The 21,683-nt window shown below is 52.7% G+C and overlaps 1 protein-coding gene across 6 annotated transcripts in view; it reads right to left on the bottom strand.

Moving 5' to 3' along the window:
* HDAC7 (histone deacetylase 7) overlaps positions 1-21,683 on the bottom strand; it is a 204,199-nt gene that overhangs the window by 57,602 nt on the left and 124,914 nt on the right. For all 6 annotated transcript variants that reach the window (XM_077329295.1, XM_077329293.1, XM_077329292.1 and 3 more), the window contains 2 exons: positions 1,990-2,186; positions 325-415 (listed from right to left, as the gene is read on the bottom strand). In XM_077329295.1, coding sequence (XP_077185410.1) covers positions 325-415; positions 1,990-2,186 — 288 coding nt within the window. The remainder of the gene's footprint in view (positions 1-324; positions 416-1,989; positions 2,187-21,683) is intronic.

The following is a 21,683-nucleotide window of genomic DNA, read 5'->3' on the forward strand; positions in this document are numbered from 1 at the left end:
TCGGTCAGAACAGCTTTATCAGTGCTGTGTTGAGCCCAAGGTCACCCAGCTGGCTGCAGGTGGAGGAGTGCAGAATCGAACCCGGCTCACTAGATTAGAAGTCTGCACTCCTAACCACTATACCAAGCCGGCTCTCCACTGGTGGTCTTTAATCAGTGGCTGGACAGATACTTCTCCTGGATGCACTGAACAGAGGGTTGGACGAGATGGCCTGTCTGGCCCCTCCCGACTCTATGGCTCCATGAAATCAGGTTGGCAGGATGACAATTGCCGATGCTCTATCCGCAAGACGTAACTGGAACAAAGGGCCTGAGTGGTACTTACTACGTTTACTTTTGTCCTTGTTCAAGAGCAACCGCAGCTCCTGCTCCTGCTTCCCAGGTGTGGACTCTTGAGGAGGTGGATCCATCGGCACCTGGGAACAGAGAGAGAAAAAGAGATTGAGCCAGGATCCTGAGAATTGGGCAAGAACTCCCGCAATCTCCCAAGGGAGCCTTTGGGACATGGCCTGCCTGGATTCAGCATGGTGTAGCATTTAAGGATTCAGATCTGGGAAACCCCAGTTCAAACCCCAACTCTTCCATGGAAGCTCATTGGGTGGTCTTGGGCCAGTCCTTAATCTTAGTTTAACCTGCGTTACTCAGTTTAACCTCCACAGAGTTCCTGTGGAGGAGAGCAAAATGATGTAGTCTGAAGAAGTGATGCTTTGTATTTTTGGTGCTGGGGGGGGGGCAATGTTGGGAGGGCTCCTGGAATTCTCACCCTACTGGTGGATTTACTGTGTTGGACTGGATGGGCCATTGGCCTGGTCCAACATGGCTTCTCTTATGTTCTTAAAGCTGCTGGTGGACCTCCTGATGGCCCCTGGGGTTGGGCCACTGTGTGACACAGAGTGTTGGACTGGATGGGCCCATTGGCCTGATCCAACATGGCTTCTCTTATGGTCTTAAAGCCACTGGGGGATTTCCTGATGGCTCCTGGGTTTTGGCCACTGTGTGACACAGAGTGTTGGACTGGATGGGCCCATTGGCCTGATCCAACATGGCTTCTCTTATGGTCTTAAAGCCACTGGGGGATTTCCTGATGGCTCCTGGGTTTTGGCCACTGTGTGACACAGAGTGTTGGACTGGATGGGCCACTGGCCTGACCCAACAGGGCTTCTCTTATGTTCTTAAAGCTGCTGGGGGACCTCCTGATGGCCCCTGGGTTTGGGCCACTGTGTGACACAGAGTGTTGGACTGGATGGGCCACTGGCCTGACCCAACAGGGCTTCTCTTATGTTCTTAAAGCTGCTGGGGGACCTCCTGATGGCCCCTGGGGTTGGGCCACTGTGTGACACAGAGTGTTGGACTGGATGGGCCATTGGCCTGGTCCAACATGGCTTCTCTTATGTTCTTAAAGCTGCTGGTGGACCTCCTGATGGCCCCTGGGGTTGGGCCACTGTGTGACACAGAGTGTTGGACTGGATGGGCCCATTGGCCTGATCCAACATGGCTTCTCTTATGTTCTTAAATCTTCTGGTGGACCTCTTGATGGCCCCTGGGGTTGGGCCAATGTGTGACACAGAGTGTTGGACTGGATGGGCCCATTGGCCTGATCCAACATGGCTTCTCTTATGTTCTTAAATCTTCTGGTGGACCTCTTGATGGCCCCTGGGGTTGGGCCACTGTGTGACACAGAGGGTTGGACTGGATGGGCCCTTGGCCTGATCCAACGTGGCTTCTCTTATGTTCTTAAATCTGCTGGTGGACCTCCTGATGGCCCCTGGGGTTGGGCCACTGTGTGACACAGAGGGTTGGACTGGATGGGACGCTGGTCTGACCCTACATTGTTTCTCTTATGTCCTTATGAAAGGAATCAAAGACAAACATTGTCCCTGGAGCCAAAGTGACCCGTGGGTGTCCTCTCCTTGGCCATACATGTCACCGTCGCTTCACCTTCCTGGCCTGCCTCTCCCTACCCAAGGAATCACCCGTGTGACGTCCGTACCCGCAGGGGATGGTGAGTGAGATGTTCCACTTGCTGCTGGTGCAAACTCGCCAGGAAAAGCTGGTGCTGAAGCTGCTGCGTCTGCTTCAGGGCCAGCAAGGCAGTGTCCGGGCCGGGTTTGGCGAGGCGCTGTCCGATCCGCAGGTCCATGGGGATGGTCTGCGGGACCTGCAGGGAGACGCAGAGCTTCACGGCTGCTGTTGGGAGACAAGGGGGGACGTGCATTAATACGGCCACGCAGCTGTCAATCTCAGATCCCCCTCCCCTTCCCCGTCCTAATAGCGGGGTCAAGATAGGGTGTCATGGTTTGCAAAGGCTTTGATATTTGCCTCCCTCCTTCCCAGCCCACCCATCCAGCCTAGCTGCCTGTCTTCTCAGCCAGGGGTGGCCAAACTGTGGCTCTCCAGATGTGCAAGGATTGCAATTCCTATGAGACCCCGCCACCAACATGCAGCATGCCAAATGTGCATCCTCAAATGCCCCTGGAATGCTTTGCTCTAAATATAGCTTTATAGTGATGGGGGGAGAGGAAGCCCAGTGCAAAAAGGCTCTCTCAAGGCAGAAACCACGAAAGCCACGGATCCACAGAAAACACTTATCCACTAAGCGGCCCTCGATCCACATCCTTCGAAAAGCCACACGTAAACAAGCACCCCTGCCTCGCCTTCTTGGTGTGCAATAAACATTGATGGGGAGGGGGAAAGTGGAAATTTATGAAAACGTTACGGTATTTGAAGACTTCCATCTTCCTTGTATCTATTTGACTGTCCCCAGGGATCAAAAGGGCTATCTTCTTGGCTGGGAGAGACCATGCCGGTCTGAAGAGAGTGGTTAGGAGTGCAGACTTCTAATCTGGCATGCCGGGTTCAATTCTGCACTCCCCCACATGCAGCCAGCTGGGTGACCTTGGGCTCGCCACAGCACTGATAAAACTGTTCTGACCAAGCAGTGATATCAGCGCTCTCTCAGCCTCACCTACCTCACAGGGTGTCTGTAGTGGGGAGAGGAAAGGGGAGGCGAATGGAAGCCGCTTTGAGACTCCTTTGGGTAGAGAAAAGTGGCATATAAGAACTAACTCTTCTTCATCTTCAGTAATATCAGGGCTCTCTCAGCCTCACCTCCCTCACAGGGTGTCTGTTGTGGGGAGAGGAAAGGGAAGGCGACTGTAAGCCGCTTTGAGACTCCTTTGGGTAGAGAAAAGCGGCATATAAGAACTAACTCTTCTTCTTCTTCAGTAATATCAGGGCTCTCTCAGCCTCACCCACCTCACAGGGTGTCTGTTGTGGGGAGAGGAAAGGGAAGGCAACTGTAAGCCGCTTTGAGACTCCTTTGGGTAGAGAAAAGTGGCATATAAGATAAGTCTATCCCCAACATACTAAGATGGCAAAAACCCTCCTCATTCAGGTAGGACAGTGGTCCCCAACCCGCGGGCTGCGGCCCGAAGGCCTCGGTGCCGGGCCGCGGCTCCTTCTTCTCTCCCCCCCCCGAAGCGAGAAGCTCGCCAGGCCGCGAGCAAATCGGCCACCAAAGCGGCCGATTAGCTCGCGGCCCGGCAAGCTTCTCGCTTCGGGAGGGGAGGGAAGAGAAGCTTGCCGATTTGCTCGTGGCCCGGAGGGGCCAGGAGGGGAAGCCGGGCGCAAACGCGCGTGCGCGGCAGTCCGCACATGCGCATTTGCTTGGGGCTGCCGTGCGTGCGCGGGCCCCGGGCCGCCCTCTCCCACCACTTCGCTGCAGCAGTCCGCGGCAAGCGGAAGCTTGCGGACCGCTGAGGTAGGAGATAATATAAGGGGGGAAGGAAGGAAGGGGAGAGACAAGAGGAAGGCCCAGCCTGTTGTTTCTTAATGCTACCCCTGGCCTCAGCCAAAGCCTGGTGGAAGAGCTGTGTCTTGCAGGCCCTGCGGAACTTAGTAAGTTCCGTCAGGGCCCAGATGTCTTCCGAGAGCTCATTCCACCAGGAGGGAGCCAGGGCCAAAAATACCCTGGCTCTGGTTGAGGCCGTGTACTTCCTTACGGCTCTCAGCTGGCTGGTGTTGGCTGAGTGCAGAGCTCTCTGGGGTTGGGGGTGTACTCAGAAAGGTGTTCCCTAAGATATACAGGGCCTGGACCGTGTACGGCCAGAAAGGCAAGTCCCGAAACCTTGAATCTGCTCCAGACTTTGACTGAAAGCCAGTGCAGCTGTGTCTAAGTCTTCCCTGCTGGCCCATGCTGGTTTTGGCCTTATGTCGGCAGGGGCCGAATTCGACTTCTATGGGAGACTGGAAACAGAGGGTGGCATTGGTGAGGACGCTTCCAGCCGAGACCACCGGGTCTCTGGATTTTTAAGCAAAACAGGGAACGGCCTCCTTAGAAAGCCCCTCGTTCTTTCAGCAAGACGGTGTGGGTATTCTGGGCAGTCTGGATTCTGCCAGACCCCAGTTCAGAAGTCAGCACTGTGGACTTGCTGGTTTGTCTCTCGTCTTTACGGACGCAAAGCACCAAGACAGGCCCGGCTGGAACAATTCCTTGAACTTGGCAGGGGGCCGATGAGGGTTTTCCAAGAGACTCCCTGCACCCGCAAGCCATTTGCATAGCCCCCCCCCCCCACTGCCCCCCGGGAATGCTTTGAGAACACTGTGCACTATCTGAATGCACATGTTTTGCACTTTACGTGTGCATTCGGGGGACGCCCAGCGCAACTCCTTCCCGGTCCCGCTTGGCTTCCTCAAACGCGCTCCAGCTGCAACCGCGGAGGGGCAGCCAGCTCCGAATTCCGCACTGGAGAGCAAAAGCCGCTAATGGCATCTTCTCTCGCGCGAACAAGCCCACCAAAACCACCCCGGGGGAGAGCGAATGGATTTCGCGTCTGATAGAAGCTGACGCTTCTGGGGACTCAGCCGGCCGACAGTCGGGAGCACAGACAGCGTGGAAAGACGCAGACGGAAACACACACGTAGCACCCCGTCCGTCCCCCGGCGATGACGGAGGAAAACAAGCAGGCACCGTAAGAAGGAAAATGTAGTGGCCTCAGCCCTGGCTTAAGGCTGCCTTGGCGGCATGGCTCTGGCTTGCCTTGGTGCCGCAGATCAGAAAAGTTAATGAGGGACGGCAACTTGATCCGGGTGTATCCTCTTCCCATGGACACAGGATCTTGCCTTCTTTCTAAGGTTGCTGAGTTCCCAGGAGCAGAGGGAGGGAGGGAGGCACAAGACTGAAAGTTTATTTTGAGGCTCCATCCCCAATTCTTCCCAACCTGGGCCTGGCAACCGTACCCCCCCATCGCCATCCTGTGACCAGGGGGGACCTGGTCACCAGCCTTTCTCAGCCTCTTTGCCATTAAGAAAGCCGCAAGGGAGTGGCGGGCTATAAATCTAATATTAATAATAATAATAATTAAAAAACCAAAAAAACATTCCTCAAGCTTTGAGAAACCCCAGAAGTGGCACAATCATGCAAAATATGGCTGGGATATGGTCATATCACCCAATAAATGTTTAACAAATGATATAGATATAGATATAGATATAGATATAGATATAGATATAGATATAGATATATAGATATATCAGCCCTGCCTACTCTTTAGAAGGCCAAATACTTTGGCCACCTCATGAGAAGGAAGGACTCCCTGGAGAAGAGCCTAATGCTGGGAGCGATTGAGGGAAAAAGAGGAAGGGGACGACAGAGAATGAGGTGGCTGGATGGAGTCCCTGAAGCAGTCGGTGCAAACTTAAATGGACTCCAGGGAATGGTAGAGGACAGGAAGGCCTGGAGGATCATTGTCCTTGGGATCGCAATGGGTCGGACCTGACTTTACACCTAACAACAACAACATATAAAATATTAACTCCTACCCATTCAGGAAGCTCCTCCAGAGCTGTCAAGAAACCCCCGGGTTTCACAAAACCCTGGTTGAGAAAGCCTGGGGTGAGGGGCACCAGTTCTCAAGATAATTTTTCCCATCAGTGAGGGGCCTCCCACCGCCATCTGATAGCTCCTCTGAGCACGTTGGCAGAGGTTCAGCTTTGCTCTGTATTCACCTACAGCACCACAAAGTCCTCGCAAAAGCCAACCAGCGGCCCTTCTCTCAGGCCCCAACGGGCGGAGAGAATCCCACCAGCAACCCCTGGGAGAAAGACCAAGATGACAAAACGGGACCTTTCCCCCTTTCATTTCCAGGCCTTGCTTCCAGTGCAAGCACTTTTAAAACACATCAAGACATGCGCATCGAGACATGTTCCATGGCGGAACATCTGCTGTGCAGAAGCTCCCAGGTTCAACCCCCGGCATCTCCAGTCCAAAGTATTGTGTCGTGGGGGATGTGGTCTTCCCTTGACACCCCCGTGCGGTAGCTGCCGGTCAGAGCCGACAAGACCGACCTCGATATATCAAGGGATGAGCAGAAGGCCAATACAGGTGTTCAAGGGCTGGGCTCATGCGGATGATCAGATAAGGAGGACGCCCACATGGGAAAAGTAAATGAGGTGCAATTAAGGACCCAGCTTGAGGGGGAGCACTCTAGGGATGAGAAAACACTTAACTCCCCGCCCCCCTAGAGTCTTCCTGAATGGCTTATCTTGCCGAGAACTGTTGTCATTCATTATTACGAGTAGAGCTGCAAGCTCTGAGTTGGGAAATTCCTGGATATTTTTTTTTGCGGGGGGAGGGAGGGTGGAGCCTGGGGAAGGCCCTCCCTCCAAAGCAGACATGTTCCCCAGTGGAACTCATCTCCGTCTTCCGGAGCAGGGGTAGTCAACCTGTGGTCCCCCAGATGTCCATGGACTACAATTCCCATGAGCCCCTGCCAGCAAATGCTGGCAGGGGCTCATGGGAATTGTAGTCCATGAACATCTGGGGGACCGCAGGTTGACTACCCCTGTCCTGGAGAACAGACTCTATGCTCCAAGGGCTTCAAGGACCACCAGGAGCAGAGGTTCCCAACCGGGGGTCTGTGGGAGCTCCAGAGGGGGTCCGTGGCCTTCCCCCTCCTGCCTAAATGGACTTGGCCACAAGCTAGGGAACTAGCCAGCAAAAGACCCCCGATTGAATTTGCAGACCTTTATCCCTCCTAACGGATCAGGCCAGTTCTTAGTCCGCAATTCCACAGGTAGACCCTGTTGCCATCAAACGTGGCCTGTTGGATTTCTTAATTAATCCAATGTGGTCTGTAGACAATGAATCCAAGGTCATTCATTTCCCTGTAGTCCAGCACAAGCCCCTAGCTGCTCCTTGAAATGCTGGCTGGGAGCGTCATGCTTGTCATTTCGGAGTGAGTCCAACTGCCTTTCTTTGTGCCTTAGAATCATAGAGTTGGAAGGGACCTCCTGGGTCATCTAGTCCAACCCCCTGCACTATGCACACTGGTGAAAAGATCCATACACATGCGCAATAAAAATTCCAGAAATAGATGTGCTTCAACTCTTCATCTCCTTTGGTGTCGTTGTTACTGATGGCTCAGTGACATGCTGTTTAAAAAAAAAACAATCTGGTGCGTGATGACAGATGTGTCCCTTCTCAGCCACATGACTTTGGCTGCCTATAAGCACATCTACCATGGGGTAGCGTTCCTAGAGGCCTGTATTGTCCACGTGACATCACCGGGCCTGGCCTTGTGACATCACCAAGCCACACCCCCATAAGTCTCAACCTTGGGCCTCAGAAAGCAGCAGTCCCTGAGGATAGCCAGGAGTGGTCAGCAACGGGCAGGATGACTTGGCATAGACCAGCTTCATCCATGTGCCCTCAGCGATGGGGGAGGACATTAGCCAAGGGTCTGACCGAGGGAGAGAAAGCTCTGAAGGACCTACAAAAATCTGCCTTAGGCAGCCACCTGGAGGTCTGGTAGCCCAGCTAAACCCAACGTTGTGGGAATTTGGAAGCTAAGCAGGGTTGGCCACAGTTCATGTTTGGAGGGGAGACCACCAAGGAAGATGGAGGCAGATTCACATGTGGGCTTCTTGGATGCTTTGGGCTGATCCTGCGTTGAGCAGGGGGTTGGACTAGATGGCCTGTATGGCCCCTTCCAACTCTATGATTCTAGGATTCTATGATGGACACTGGAATTGACAGTTTTAAAAAGGGAATTAGGTTGATTCATGGAAGATAGCTCTATCATCGGCGGCTGGCCATGGCGACTGAGGGGAACCTCCACATTCAGAGGTAGTCAACAGATGAAGCTCAGATCCAGGGGGCAGCATCAAGGGAAGGCCGCAGACTCTATACCCTGTTGCAGGTCATTCAGAGGAACTGGCTGTCCACTGCATGAGCCAGGATGCTGGACTAGATAGACAACTGGTGTGATCCAGCAGGGTCCTTCCTGGAAACTTTTCATGAAGGACTCACCTTTCTTGTTGGCCCTCCAAAGGAACTCGTTGGCCATTGTGTGAGGCAGATAGACCATTGGTCTGATCCAGCAAGGCTCTTCTGATGTTCTTATGAAGGACTGTTTCTGTATGACCTGTTGCTGGCCGTCCAGAGGAAGTGCTTGGCCATCGCATTAAGCCAGGATGCTAGATAGACCACTGGCCTGATCCAGCGAGGCTCTTCCTGGAAAGTTCTCACGAAGGACTCAGCTTCCTCCAAAAGAACTCACTGGCCACTGGCTGAGGCAGAATGCTGACCTCTGGTCTGATTCAGCAGAGCTTTTCTTACGTTCTTACGAAGGCCTCGGCCTCTATGGCCTATGGTTGGCCGTCCAGAGGAACCGCTTGGCCACTGCATGAACCAGCATGCTGGACTAGGTGGACACTTGATCTGATCCAGCAGGGCTCTTCTGATGTTCTCATGAAGGGAATGGCTAACCTGATCTCATCATATCTCAGAAGCTAAGCAGAGCCTGGTTAGTCTTTGGACGGGAGACTACCAAGGGAGTCTAGGGCTGCTAGGTAGAGGCCGACAACGGCAAACCACCTCTGAACATCTCTTTGCCTTGAGACCCCTAGGATAGCGGTCCCCAATCTTTCTCAGGTCAGGGACCGCCTCCGGAGTGAGGGAAGAGCCGACAGCCCGGATGCTGCGAAAACGCGCACACGCAATTGCCGCGCATGTGTGTTTTCGCCACCAGGTGGCGCTAATGCACAGGCACGGCAACTGCGCGCGCTCGTTTTCGCCACTAGGGGCGCTAACGCGCATGCGTGGCAACAGCGCGCGTGCGCGTTTGTGTCACCGCCATGCCACCGGCTGCTCCTGCCTCTTCCCTTCCTTCTTGCTGCTGGCGAGGGAAGGCAGGCGTGGCTGGCAGCGGCCCGGTACTGTGGCCTTTGCGGCCCGCCACCGGGCCGCAGACCGTGGGTTGATGACCCCTGGGATACCGGGATCAGTGGAAGTCCCCAGGAGTTGGTTCTGACTTGAAGGCCCACAATTATTAAGTCAGCCACCTGGGCTCCCTCGGCGATGGAAGGCTTTCTCTGTTCATTATTTCAACACTGCCTGGATCCAGCTGAGCCCCAGCAGCCTCTGAGCTGCTGGTTTTATTGACTTTAATCCCGGGTCGAGGTCTCATTAACCAGGCCCTGCTGAGAGGGTTGCAACAAATCACAGGTTCGTGCCAGTTCCTATTAGCAGCTTTCCGTCTGGGGCCTTGCCGTTCCGGGGCCTACTGAGCATGGCAGAATGTTTGCGAGCCGTCGCTACGGGACACGGCGGAATGTCTGCATGCCGGAGGGCCATTGGCTGAGGTCTCTCACCTCGGGTTGCCAACCTTCAGGCAGGGCCTGGAGATACCCCTCCCCTCCAATATCATTACAGCCTATCTCCAGGCAATAGGGGTCAGTCTCCCAGGGGAAAAAATGGCTGCTGTGGGGATATTTGTAGTCCATGGACATCTGGAGAGCCGTAGTTCAGCTGCCCCCGGACTTTATGGCTTCAAGGCCCTCTGCGGTCTGGGCCCTACCTATCTGAGGGACTGCTTATTCCCCTCCGCAGAGCACTTGGTTCTGCAGGTACTAACAAGCTGATGGTCCCTGGCCCTTGTGATGTACGTCTGGTCTTGACCAGGGCCAGGGCCTTCTTGGTCCTGGCCCCTACCTGGTGGAATGAGCTCCCAGAGGGCTTGCAAGATGGAGCTCATCCACCAGGCATTTGGTCAGGGCTAGGGCTTGAAGATCTATGGGTCCCCCCTCCGTCCCTTTAGAGCAGGGGTAGTCAAACTGCGGCCCTCCAGATGTCCATGGACTACAATTCCCAGGCTCCTGGGAATTGTAGTCCATGGACATCTGGAGGGCCGCAGTTTGACTACCCCTGCTTTAGAGGATATTCCATCCTAGATGTTGCATCCTCCCTTATTCGGCTTAAGGGTTTAAGGGAGGGAATTTTGTAGGCAATTTCATTACTGTTATTACTATTTGGTGTTTTAAACTGGGGTTTTATTGTTTTAGAATATTGTATTTTTTCTTATTACAACGTAAGCTACCGCGAGCCAGCTCTGCCAAGAGTGGCAGCCAATAAATAGCAAAATTAAATAAAATAAAATAATACCCTGCTGAGATCCCTTTCCTTCCGAAATCCTGCCCTTCTAACTCCACCCTCTAAAACTTCAGGAATTTTCCAGCCAGGAGTTGCCATCCCAACTCATTCAGCTCCCACAGCAGCCCTTAGACTCTTGCACGGAAGAAAGCCCCTTGGAAATTTAATTTGGGAGTCACTATTTGCTCTTATGAGCCTCTTGTGGCGCAGGGTGGTGGGGCAGCCGACATGCTGTCTGAAGCTCTGCCCATGAGGCTGGGAGTTTAATCCCAACAACCGGCTCAAGGTTGACTCAGCCTTCCATCCTTCCGAGGTCGGTAAAATGAGTACCCTGCTTGTTGCTGGGGGGTAAATGGTCATGACTGGGGAAGGCACTGGCAAACCACCCCGTATTGAGTCTGCCATGAAAACGCTAGAGGGCATCACCCCAAGGGTCAGACATGACTCGGTGCTCGCACAGGGGATACCTTTACCTATATTTGTTCTTACAAAGGTGAGAAGAAGGGGCCAGATTTCTACACACGCACAAACACAACCCTGAGCAATGAAATTGAAAAGCAAGCTCTTAAGGAGGCTTGGCTTACTTTTTATTTCTTGAGTCTCAGTGAGAAAGAAAGGCTATTTATAGTATATAAATACATCACTTCCTCTAAGGAAGATCAGCGCGCAAGGATTTGCTTTGAACTGAAGCCCCCGGAGGGGGGGGAGCAGCAAGAGGAGGGGGACTATTCTGAGCCAGTGAAGGGAAGCAGGATGATTCTCAGGTGCAAATTGCCCCTCTCCCCCCAGTTCTTCCGCCTGTCCTGGGCCATTCAAGCTGGGAGACTTAAGTTAAGACATATACGCATGTTAGAGTTCTCAGGGAGAAAGCCGGAGAGGAAGGGCATTTGGAATGAGAAACCAGAGGGCAAACAGGCAGTAGGAATCTCTGCACATATATCATGAGGGGTCCCAGCTACATGGCACAGCGCTAAGCGTCTCCAAAAGCCACGATCTGGGAAACGGAGCAAGCAGAGAGCCTCCGAGCCCGTCTTGCAGCTCCGTCATCGGGCGATCTTTTCCCAGCCGTGGTGACAAAGCTCTTTCTTCATCTATTTGTGTCTCCTTCTGCTGAGCTGGATGCTGGCGTGGGAGGTTTAATGAGGCATTCTCTCCCTCCTGCAAATTCTCCCAACAGCAGCTGCTGGCCTGGGGCTGGGGCCTTGGCAGCGGGGGGGGGGGACCCAGAAGCTGGAGAGAAGCCAGCTCCAGGATTCCTGAAAGTTAAAATTCTTCTCAAGGAGGTGGCAAGAGGGAAGCTGCGTTTCCAGAGTCTCTAGGTCAGGGGTAGTCAACCTGTGGTCCTCCAGGTGCCCATGGACTACAATTCCCATGAGCCCCTGCCAGCGTTTGCTGGCAGGGGCTCATGGGAATTGTAGTCCATGGACATCTGGAGGCCCACAGGTGGACTACCCCTGCTCTAGACTAACTAAGAATTGTCTGGGATGTTCCGTGGTTGGAACAGAAGCATGAAATCCAATAGAACTCTCCTTTTTCTTTTTCTAAAGCAGGGGTAGTCAAACTGCGGCCCTCCAGATGTCCGTGGACTACAATTCCCAGGAGCCCCTGCCAGCAAATGCTGGCAGGGGCTCCTGGGAATTGTAGTCCACGGACATCTGGAGGGCCGCAGTTTGACTACCCCTGTTCTAAAGTATGTTTCTAGGCCTCATGATCATGGGGAAATATCTGTGGTCATCTGGGGGTGCGGAAAACCGAAAGGAGTTGGGGGAGGCCCAGCCAGCGGTCTGGAGCATCCCAAATTTATATTACACAGCTGTGTTCACGGCTTCCTTGTCTCTGCAGCTCTGCAAACGGAATCTTTTCCGGGATGGTGCATTTCTGTCCAGTAGAGCCATACAGAACAGATGCACAGAATCAAGCCACAGGGCTCATCTCAGCTGCTTGCCATCAGACAGCATGTCATGGAAGCACAAACCAGACAAGATCGCGGGAAATGATGGAACAGAGATTCTTTCGGACTTCCAACTGCAAGCAGCATGCTGCTGATATCACCACTGCAGGGGTGGGGGAGAAGAAATAGGGTTTGGATAATTGACACTGCAATCCCAAGAGATGGCTAAATAGTAAAGAAAGAACAGGAGAAGATCACAAAATTATAGAACCATAGAGTTGGAAGGGGCCATACAGGCCATCTAGTCCAACCCCCTGCTTAACGCAGGATTAGCCCTAAGCATCCTAAAGCATCCAAGAAAAGTGTGTATCCAGCCTTTGCTTGAAGACTGCCAGTGAGGGGGAGCTCACCACCTCCTTAGGCAGCCTATTCCACTGCTGAACTACTCTGACTGTGAAATTTTTTTCCTGATATCTAGCCTATATCGTTGTACTTGATGTTTAAACCCATTACTGCGTGTCCTTTCCTCTGCAGCCAACGGAAACAGCATCCTGCCCTCCTCCAAGTGACAACCTTTCAAATACTTAAAGAGGGCTATCATGTCCCCTGTCAACCTCCTTTTCTCCAGGCTGAACATTCCCAAGTCCCTCAACCTATCTTCATAGGGCTTGGTCCCTTGGCCCCAGATCATCCTCGTTGCTCTCCTCTGTACCCTTTCAATTTTATCTACGTCCTTCTTGAAGTGAGGCCTCCAGAACTGCACACAGTACTCCAGGTGTGGTCTGACCAGTGCCGTATACAATGCGACTATGACATCTTGTGATTTTGATGTGATGCCCCTGTTGATACAGCCCAAAATGGCATTTGCCTTTTTTACCGCTGCATCACACCGCCTGCTCATGTTTAGTTTACAATCCACAAGTACCCCAAGGTCTCTTTCACACACAGCAAATACCAAGACATACAAAACTGAGTTACAGCATGTCACTGGAGCCCTTGGAGCTGTCTCTAATAGCCTCAAGAAACACCTGGACATTGAGCAAATAACACCGGCTCAGCTGCAGAAAACGGCAAGAATCCTGCCTCCAAAATTCCCAGGAACTTAAGCTGGATCTCGAACTGCAGAACACCAAATGTCGGACTTGGACAGTTCGTAACAATAATCATTTACTGTTATCCTACGCTGCCTCTCCGAGGGTAACCTGGAGCAAAACAGGCAGATGGAGCTTTTTTGCAGCACGAAATCAAATAGCATCCGCTGATATCTGAAACCCGCTTCATCTGCAACTCAGCAGTCCTAGCTCTGCCTCACTGGAGAACTTAAAGAGGAGATAAGCCAGGGATGCTCCAGCTTTTCACTAGTTAATCATGACACCCCCGGCACGACTGCTGGCCGGGGGAGAAGACACGTCCGGGCTCCGTTACAGAAAGGGAAAGAGGGCAGTTCTGATCGAGCAGTTCCACTGACCAGCAGCAGACTTAGAAAAAAGAAAAAAGGAAAGGAAACCAGCAAGCTTTCCCTGGTTTTCACACCCCTCTGGTTGCGTGCACGGGAGGAGAGCCACGTTACATGTTTGTGCCCACAGAGAAGGGCCTGGCACTCAAGCTCAGGGCAGCTGTCAAAGCTGAGCCCAGAGGACTTGGCACAACACCAGGGGGCCGGGGCGGGTCCCGCCTCCGGCCCGGCCCAGCCCGGCCCGGCCCACTCCAATTGCGGCACAGAAACAGCAGAGCAGGCTGGGAAGGAAGCAGAGACAGCGGCGGCACCTCCCCTGCAGGATGCGCCGTGTTCCGACGGCGGGGCCGATTACATCAGCACGGGGAGGATGCGGCAACGGTGCCAAGGGAAGCCGGGCAAAGATCAAACGCGGGGAAAGGAGCACCTCGGCCCGATTTGCGTGCGTTTGCTTAAGGAGGGGAGGATCTCCCGAACTGGTCGGGCTGGAAGCTCAGCTCCCCCGCAGGAGGGCAGGGAGGGAGGGAGGGAGGGAGGCGGCCGGCTTGAGCCGGGACACCAGCCCAGGGCTCGCCAAGGCACCCAAGGGATCTTGACGCGTCCACTGAATACAGGGTTGCTAACTTCCAGGTCGTACCTGGGGTTCTCTCACTATTACGGTCTGCTGTGACAGAGATCACTCCCCCTGGAGACAGTGACTGGTTTGTGACGAGTCGTCTCTGGTATTGCACCGTTCTGAGGTCATAGAATCAGAGTTGGAAGGGTCCTCCAAGGTCATCTAGTCCACCCCCTGCAGAATACAGGAAATTCTCAATGACCTGACTACCCACAGTGGCCCCAGCTCCATGCCCAGATGACGCCCTTGCCTGCAAAACCAGAATCCCTGGCCAGTCTGTCCTGGAAGAAATTTGCTTCCCAATCCCGAAGTGGCGGTTGGCATTTCCCTGGGCATGCCAGAAAGGGCCACAGGAGCCAAGCTCAGGCACAATCCCTTCTGCCCCCCCCCCCCTCACAATCTGCCTAAGTTCACAGAACCGGCATTTCTGTCCAATAGCTACCTAGCCTCTGCATGAAAACTTCCAAAGAAGGAGAACCCACCAACTTCTGGGGAAGCCTCTTCCCCTGAGAAATCACTCTGTCAGGAACTTTCTCGGGAATTGTTTTGAATTAATTTCATACAATTGGTTCTGGTCCGACCCTGTGGGGCAACAGAATACAACTCTGCTCTATCCTCTATAACAGGGGTAGTCAACCTGTGGCCCTCCAGATGTCTATGGACTACAATTCCCATGAGCCCCTGCCAGCATTTGCTGGCAGGGGCTCATGGGAATTGTAGTCCATGAACATCTGGAGGACCACAGGTTGACTACCCCTGCTCTATAAGGCATCCTTTCAAGGATTTGAAGATGGCGATCCTATCACCTCTCAGTCGTCTTCTCTCCAGGATAAACAGACCCAGCTCCCCCAACTTTTCCTCTTACGTCTTGGTCTCCAAACCCCTCACCGTTCTCGTTGCCCTCCTCTGGACATGCTCCAGTTTGTCCATGTTAGCCTTTCTCTTTTGCCACTGAGAAACTAGATGGCCTAACTGGCTCCTCCCAACTCTATGATTCCATGATTCAAAACACAGGCTGGACAGAGACTTCTCCTGGAAGCTTTAGGCTGATCCTGCATTGAGCAGGGGGTGAGACTAGATGGCCTGTCTGGCCTTTCCCAACTCTATGATTCTAGGATTCTAAGCAGCAGCTGGACAGATGCTTCTCTTGGATGCTTTAGGGTGATCTTGCATTGAGCAGAGGGTGGGACTAGATGGCCTGTCTGGCCTCTCCCAACTCTATGGTTCTAGGATTCTAAGCAGCAGCTGGACAGATGCTTCTCCTGGACGCTTTAGGCTGATCTTGCATTGAGCAGAGGGTGGGACTAGATGGCCTCTACGGTCACCTCCAACTCTATGATGATTCTATCATTCTGTCACAGCAGCTGGCCCTCAGTTTGCAAGATGTTAATAATTGGCTGTTAATGACTGACTATTTTGGAGGTCATCAATTTAAGGTTGCCAAGAGTTGGAAGCGACTTGAGGGCACTTTACTCACACTCACAGACCACAATCTGATAAATAACATTCCATTAAAAAGGTAAAGGTAAAGGTATCCCCTGTGCAAGCACCGAGTCATGTCTGACCCTTGGGGTGACGCCCTCTAACGTTTTCATGGCAGACTCAATACGGGGTGGTTTGCCAGTGCCTTCCCCAGTCATTACCGTTTACCCCCCCAGCAAGCTGGGTACTCATTTTACCGACCTCGGAAGGATGGAAGGCTGAGTCAACCCTGAACCCGCTGCTGGGATTGAACGCCCAGCCTCATGGGCAGAGCTTCAGACTGCATGTCTGCTGCCTTACCACTCTGCGCCACAAAGAGCCAGGCCATTCCCCCTTCTTCTTTCTTTTTGCACTGAATATCTTGATTACGATTCCTAAATGCGTGCACCTTTTCCTGCAATCTTGGTTCTAATTATTTTTAAAAAAGAAAACCACCAGACTTTTGCTTTTGGGGTGTTTCCAGGGGTGTGACTCCACCCGAGACAAAAAGTGGGCCGAGGCTGCGTTGCGGGGGAGGCTAGAACAACAGCCTCCGCTCCGCCTGAGGGTGCCAACCGGCCAAGAAGAGAGAACAGCCCGGCCTGCCCCCTTTTAAGGGAGCTCCGCACAGCAGTCGTCCATTGAAGCTTTTCAGGGCACGGAATCATCACCAGCGAAACAAGCTGCTTCTAAAGGCCCTCAGTTCTAAAGCTGCCAAAATCCAGGCCGGGTCAGGCCTAATTTTGGCTGTGAGCTGAAATTGAGGGGGGGGGGGAGGGAAGTGGGGAGGGTTAAAGAGCTGCCATGTTTGCTAGTTTTCAATATCTGGAATTGTCCAAGAGACGACTGCCACTCCCCCCCCCCTCTTGTATTATGTCTGAAATCTGTCAATAGTGGTCATTTTTTTTTTCTCTTCCTTTTAGTGGGGTTATGGAAATCGGGTTAGTTGCATGTACCTGGCCGCCATTCTTGTCTTGCCTTGTTGTGATTGGTGTACTGTGTTTGATTGTTCTTGTTACTATTTTTAGGGGATTGATTTTATGTGACCCGCCTCGAGCCTCTGGGGGGAGGTGGGATATAAATTAAACAATACTATTAATAAAATAAAATAAAATAAAATAAAATAAAATAAAATAAAATAAAATAAAATAAAATAAAATAAAATAAAATAAAATAAAATAAAATAAAATAAAATAAAATAAAATAAAATAATGATGATGATGATGATTTTTCCTAACAGAAATGCTGGAAGGGGAGAAGCATGCCCTTTGTAACATTTGCCAGTTTCGGTGCCCTGCCAATCTAATTTTTTAAAGATCATGTCAGAAATGTATTTTACTTAGTTATCGCATGACATGTGTGCAATGTAGCCATGGCATGTGTGTAATGTATCCATCCGGCAGCCAGCTTGGCGAATTATGTTTAACTGCAGAAGAAAGAAAGAGCTGAGCTTACGGGGACGGCCCAGGGTGACCTGACCTCATCAGGTATCTGAAGCTAAGGCCTGGTTCTTACTTGGACGTGAGGCCAGAGTTGCTACATAGATGCAGGGCCCTTCCGCTCATCCCTTGCCTTGAAAGTCATTTTGCTGACGTCGCTGCGCATGGACCACATGCGCACGCCTCCAGAGGCCAAACGCTGAAGCCGATGGGACGGAGGCAGACGCAGGGGGCTTGCGGGCTGCAGTTTTTCACGGTTCTAAAAGGGCCTTGGCCCTTCTGGCAAAGGGCAAAAGACCGGCTCTGTTCAAGAAAACCCAGCTAAAAGCTAAGAAATGTTGTTGTTTTTAAAATAATAAACCGTTGGCGTTTCACCTTGGCAGGCAAGGAGCCAACGAAGTCCTGGGGCAGATTCTTGTACTTATTAAACAGCCTGGAGAAGCAGGGATGAGTGATGTGAGCAGAAACGGTCCAGACAGGTAGACGGGTCACAAAAAGGGGTCCCCGGTTCCCTTTGAAGTCTGTCGCCACCAGGGCCCTGTTTGTTAAAGGCAGACACAACTGCACGCCTGGACAACCAAAGGCACATTCAACGGAGGGAAACTTCGCCCACGAACGCCGGAGCCGAATGAAATGATCCCGTGGCCACGCCTTGCTGTTTGAACTGGCTGGCTGTGAAGCTGGAAGGGAGGACGGATGATTTGCATACCCCATACCTATACAGCAGGGGAGGCCAAACTCTCCAGATGCCCATAGGCTACAATTAGCATGAGCCCCTGCCAATGTTGGCAGGGCCTCATGGTAACTGTAGTCCACGGACATCAGGAGAGCCACAATTCGGCATCCCTTCCTATATGGCAATTTATATTAAGCACATTAGCACAGATAAATGAACAAACAGGGAGAAGGGCTCATAAGAGGCAGCCAATGTGGTGCCAGCTAGCTGGCCGAACCAGGTTCAAATCCCCACTTCCCCCAAGGAAGCCTGCTGGGTCAACTTGGGCCCATCTAGATCTCTGTCTGGCCTACCTCACAGAGCTGTTGTTGAGAGAAAACCGAGGAGGGGAACACTATGTTGTAAGCTGCTTTGAGTCCCAACTGGGGAGAAAGGAGACAAATAAATACATGCAGAAATGTGCATGTATGCTAACCAGCTTATGAGAGACGGCAATGACAGCAGGAGACAAATGGATCTTCCTGGGGAGGAGGACCAAGGTGAGGCACAGGAGATAAGGTTTTTGTGGGTTTTTGTAGATCTCTTGGCTTCCCAGGTCGGAAAGGTTTGTTTGCAGAATGGAAGGGAAAACACGACAGAAAAAAATATTTTCTTTGCTGATCTTGACTAGGCAGATGCCCGATCCACAGAGCTGTCGGGTTTGCTCCTATGTAGAATCATAGAGTTGGAAGGGGCCACACAGGCCATCTAGTCCAACCCCCTGCTCAACGCAGGATCAGCCCTAAGCATCCTAAAGCATCCAAGAAAAGTGTGTATCCAACCTTTGCTTGAAGACTGCCAGTGAGGGGGAGCTCACCACCTCCTTAGGCAGCCTATCCCACTGCTGAACTACTCTGACTGTGAAAAGTTTCTTCCTGATATCTAGCCTATGTCACCGTGCGCTGTACAGAACCTCCAAATCTCAACGTGCTGCGTGCCTTCCCAGAAACAACCAGCTCCACAAAACAACTGGCCCGCAGTCAGACTGCAAACGGGTTCCGAGGGGGCTGCAGCCCTGAGAAACGGCCCCAAACCGTGTCAGGTTTTCCGAAATCGGCCTCTTTTCCGCAAGGCAGATGACCCGGCCAGGCCAGTCTCCTGTCCGACAGTCCGTGACGAGACGGAGCAGCACCAGCAGCAGCAGCAGGAGGAGGCCTCGGAAAAGCTGACAACACGGATCGGCCGGCCGGCCAGCCAGATGCGCAGAGGACGGGAACAAACAGAGCTGCAGTCTTCAGACAAGGGATGGGTGGGGGAGACGTCCTCCTGAGGCCTAGCGCCAGGTCCTTCTCCCGCCACACTGTCTGCAAATTGTGACCGACAACATGCCCCGGAACCCTTTTCCTTTCCGCTTCCTCTCGCTCTGCGGAGATAGCCGGTTGAAAGAACAGGCACCGGCCACAGGTCAGTTCGGGGCCCCGCAAACACAGAAGATTTCCCAAACAAATATCGAAGGACCGGGGAGGCTCAGCCCCCAAAGCAGTGCAGGTGGCTATCTGCCTGGCCATCAGGTCCGACTCACTGGGGAAGGCGTCAGAGAAAAACCCAATGCCTTCCAGCCCAGACGCCTGGGAACAAGGTGAGTGGAGACAATTGTGCTGTTCTGTTTTCCCAAAGGGAAAAGTTTTTAGGCTGGTGTTCTTCCAATGCATTCACCGAAGCACCCAAGAGTCTCCTCCTTTAACCCCACAACACCCTTGCAAGGTAGGAGAGAGAGAGAGAAAGAAACTGGCCCAAGGTCAGCCAGCAAGCTTCACAGCAAAGTTAGAACAAGCCCTTGAAACCGCCTTATGCCGTCTGAAGATGGACAGCCATGCAGTCTGCCTGTAGCAGTGGGAAAGAGCAACAGACCAGCAAGGAAGAGCCTTCCCCTTGGAAACGAGTTAAATACCAGATCTCGTTTTGGCTTTTATGTTTACGAATAAAGAAGATTCTTTGTTGGCACTTAGCCGTTTCGTTTCTTCTTGTCCCTGATTCTCGTTGGCTGGTGAGAATTTGTTTTTTTGCTTTAAAACTTCCAGGCGGCACCTGGAGATCTCTCTCCTGAGATTGCAACTTCTCTTACAAAATTCAGCAGACTATGATGCCCTGGAGCAGGGGTGGCCAAACCAGAGCTGTCCAGATGTCCATGGACTACAATCATCTGTAGTACCCATAGTCCTTGGACATCTGGACAGCCCCAGTCTGGCCACCCTTGACCTAGAGTCTGTCCTCTTAAGCAGCTATTTTATTTTCGCTTATGTTTATAGGCTGCCCCTTGGGTTGGCGTACATCACTGTAGACACTAAAACCACAAAATACATAAATACAGTTTAGAATGGTAAAAAGCTAACAATGTGATATGAATCATAGAATCATAGAGTTGGAAGGGACCTCCTGGGTCATCTAGTCCCACCCCCTGCACTATGCAGGACACTCACAACCCTATCGCTCATCCACTGTCACCTGCCACCCCCTTGAGCCTTCACAGAATCAGCCTCTCTGTCAGATGGCTCTCCAGCCTCTGCTTAAAAATCTCCAAAGATGGAGAACCCACTTCAGCCGTATGCCTGGTGGAAGAGATCCATCTTGGAAAGCCCTGTGGCCCCGATGTTCTCCAGGAGCTTGTTCCAGAAGGTGGGGGGCCAGGGCCAAGAAGGCCCTGATACTGGTCGAGGTCAGATGCATTTCTTTGGGGACAAAGATGACCAGCCAGTTAGCCATGGCTGACCATATTGCCCAGGGGGGTATATTCAGAGAGATGGTCCTTTAGATATGCAGGTCTCCAACCATGTATGGCTTTAAAATTTAGCACTAGAACCTTGAACCGATCCCAGAACTCAACAGGGAGCCAATGCAACTGCTGTAGAATTGGGCTTCCATGTGTCCTCCATGGTGTCCTAGTGAGGACCTATGCATCGTTGTTTGGGGCCAGTTCTAATTTCTAGAATACAGCCACGGGCAGGACCGCGTAAAGGGACTGTCGCGTGGATTGCCGTGGCCAGCTGTTCTGTGGCAAGGTAGGGTGCTATTTTCTCCAGCGGAACCGATTTCTATGAACTGTAGTTCAGTTCCCCTTCTGGGAGAAACTCCAGGCCCCACCTGGTGTTTCCCACCTGGAGGCTGGCAACCCTAGTGTCCAGCGACATCCAGGCGCGAGGGGTGTGCGGAAGAGGCAGAAATCGCTTTCAGGACGGGCTCGAGCCAGCCCTTCCCGAGACACAGCCAGTTTCTCAACCGGCTGGGCCTTCGACACAGCTGTGGCAAGCAGGGGAGGTCCTCAGGAGAACTCAGCAGCACCCCACGCTGTGTGGCAATCCCCTCCCAGCCCGCGCCTGGCCCAGCGAACACCTGAGAAAGCAGGAAAAGCCTCATGCAAAGTGCCAGGGCTTGGCCGCTTGACAGATTCCCGGCTTTATTGCGTGGGACGGGAAGGAAGGCCCTCGGGGCGCTCCCAGCCTGAGACGCAGTTCCAGAGAGGCCGAGTAGGGACCGGCCCCTCCTCGGGAGAGGGTTCGAGCCATCTGGCCAGCCCTTGAGCAGGAGGAATGTTGCTCTCCCGCTCTGCAGGCCCGTTGTTTTTGAAAGCACCGCTGACAGGGAAACTCGGTCTGAGGCAAAGCGGCCAGATAGAGATCCCCCCCGCAGGCCCTGCTGGGCAAGAGAGAGGCCCGAGGACAGAAAGCGCAACCCCGAGG

This window comes from Paroedura picta, chromosome 3 (genome assembly GCF_049243985.1).
Source record: "Paroedura picta isolate Pp20150507F chromosome 3, Ppicta_v3.0, whole genome shotgun sequence".
Classification (NCBI taxonomy): domain Eukaryota; kingdom Metazoa; phylum Chordata; class Lepidosauria; order Squamata; family Gekkonidae; genus Paroedura; species Paroedura picta.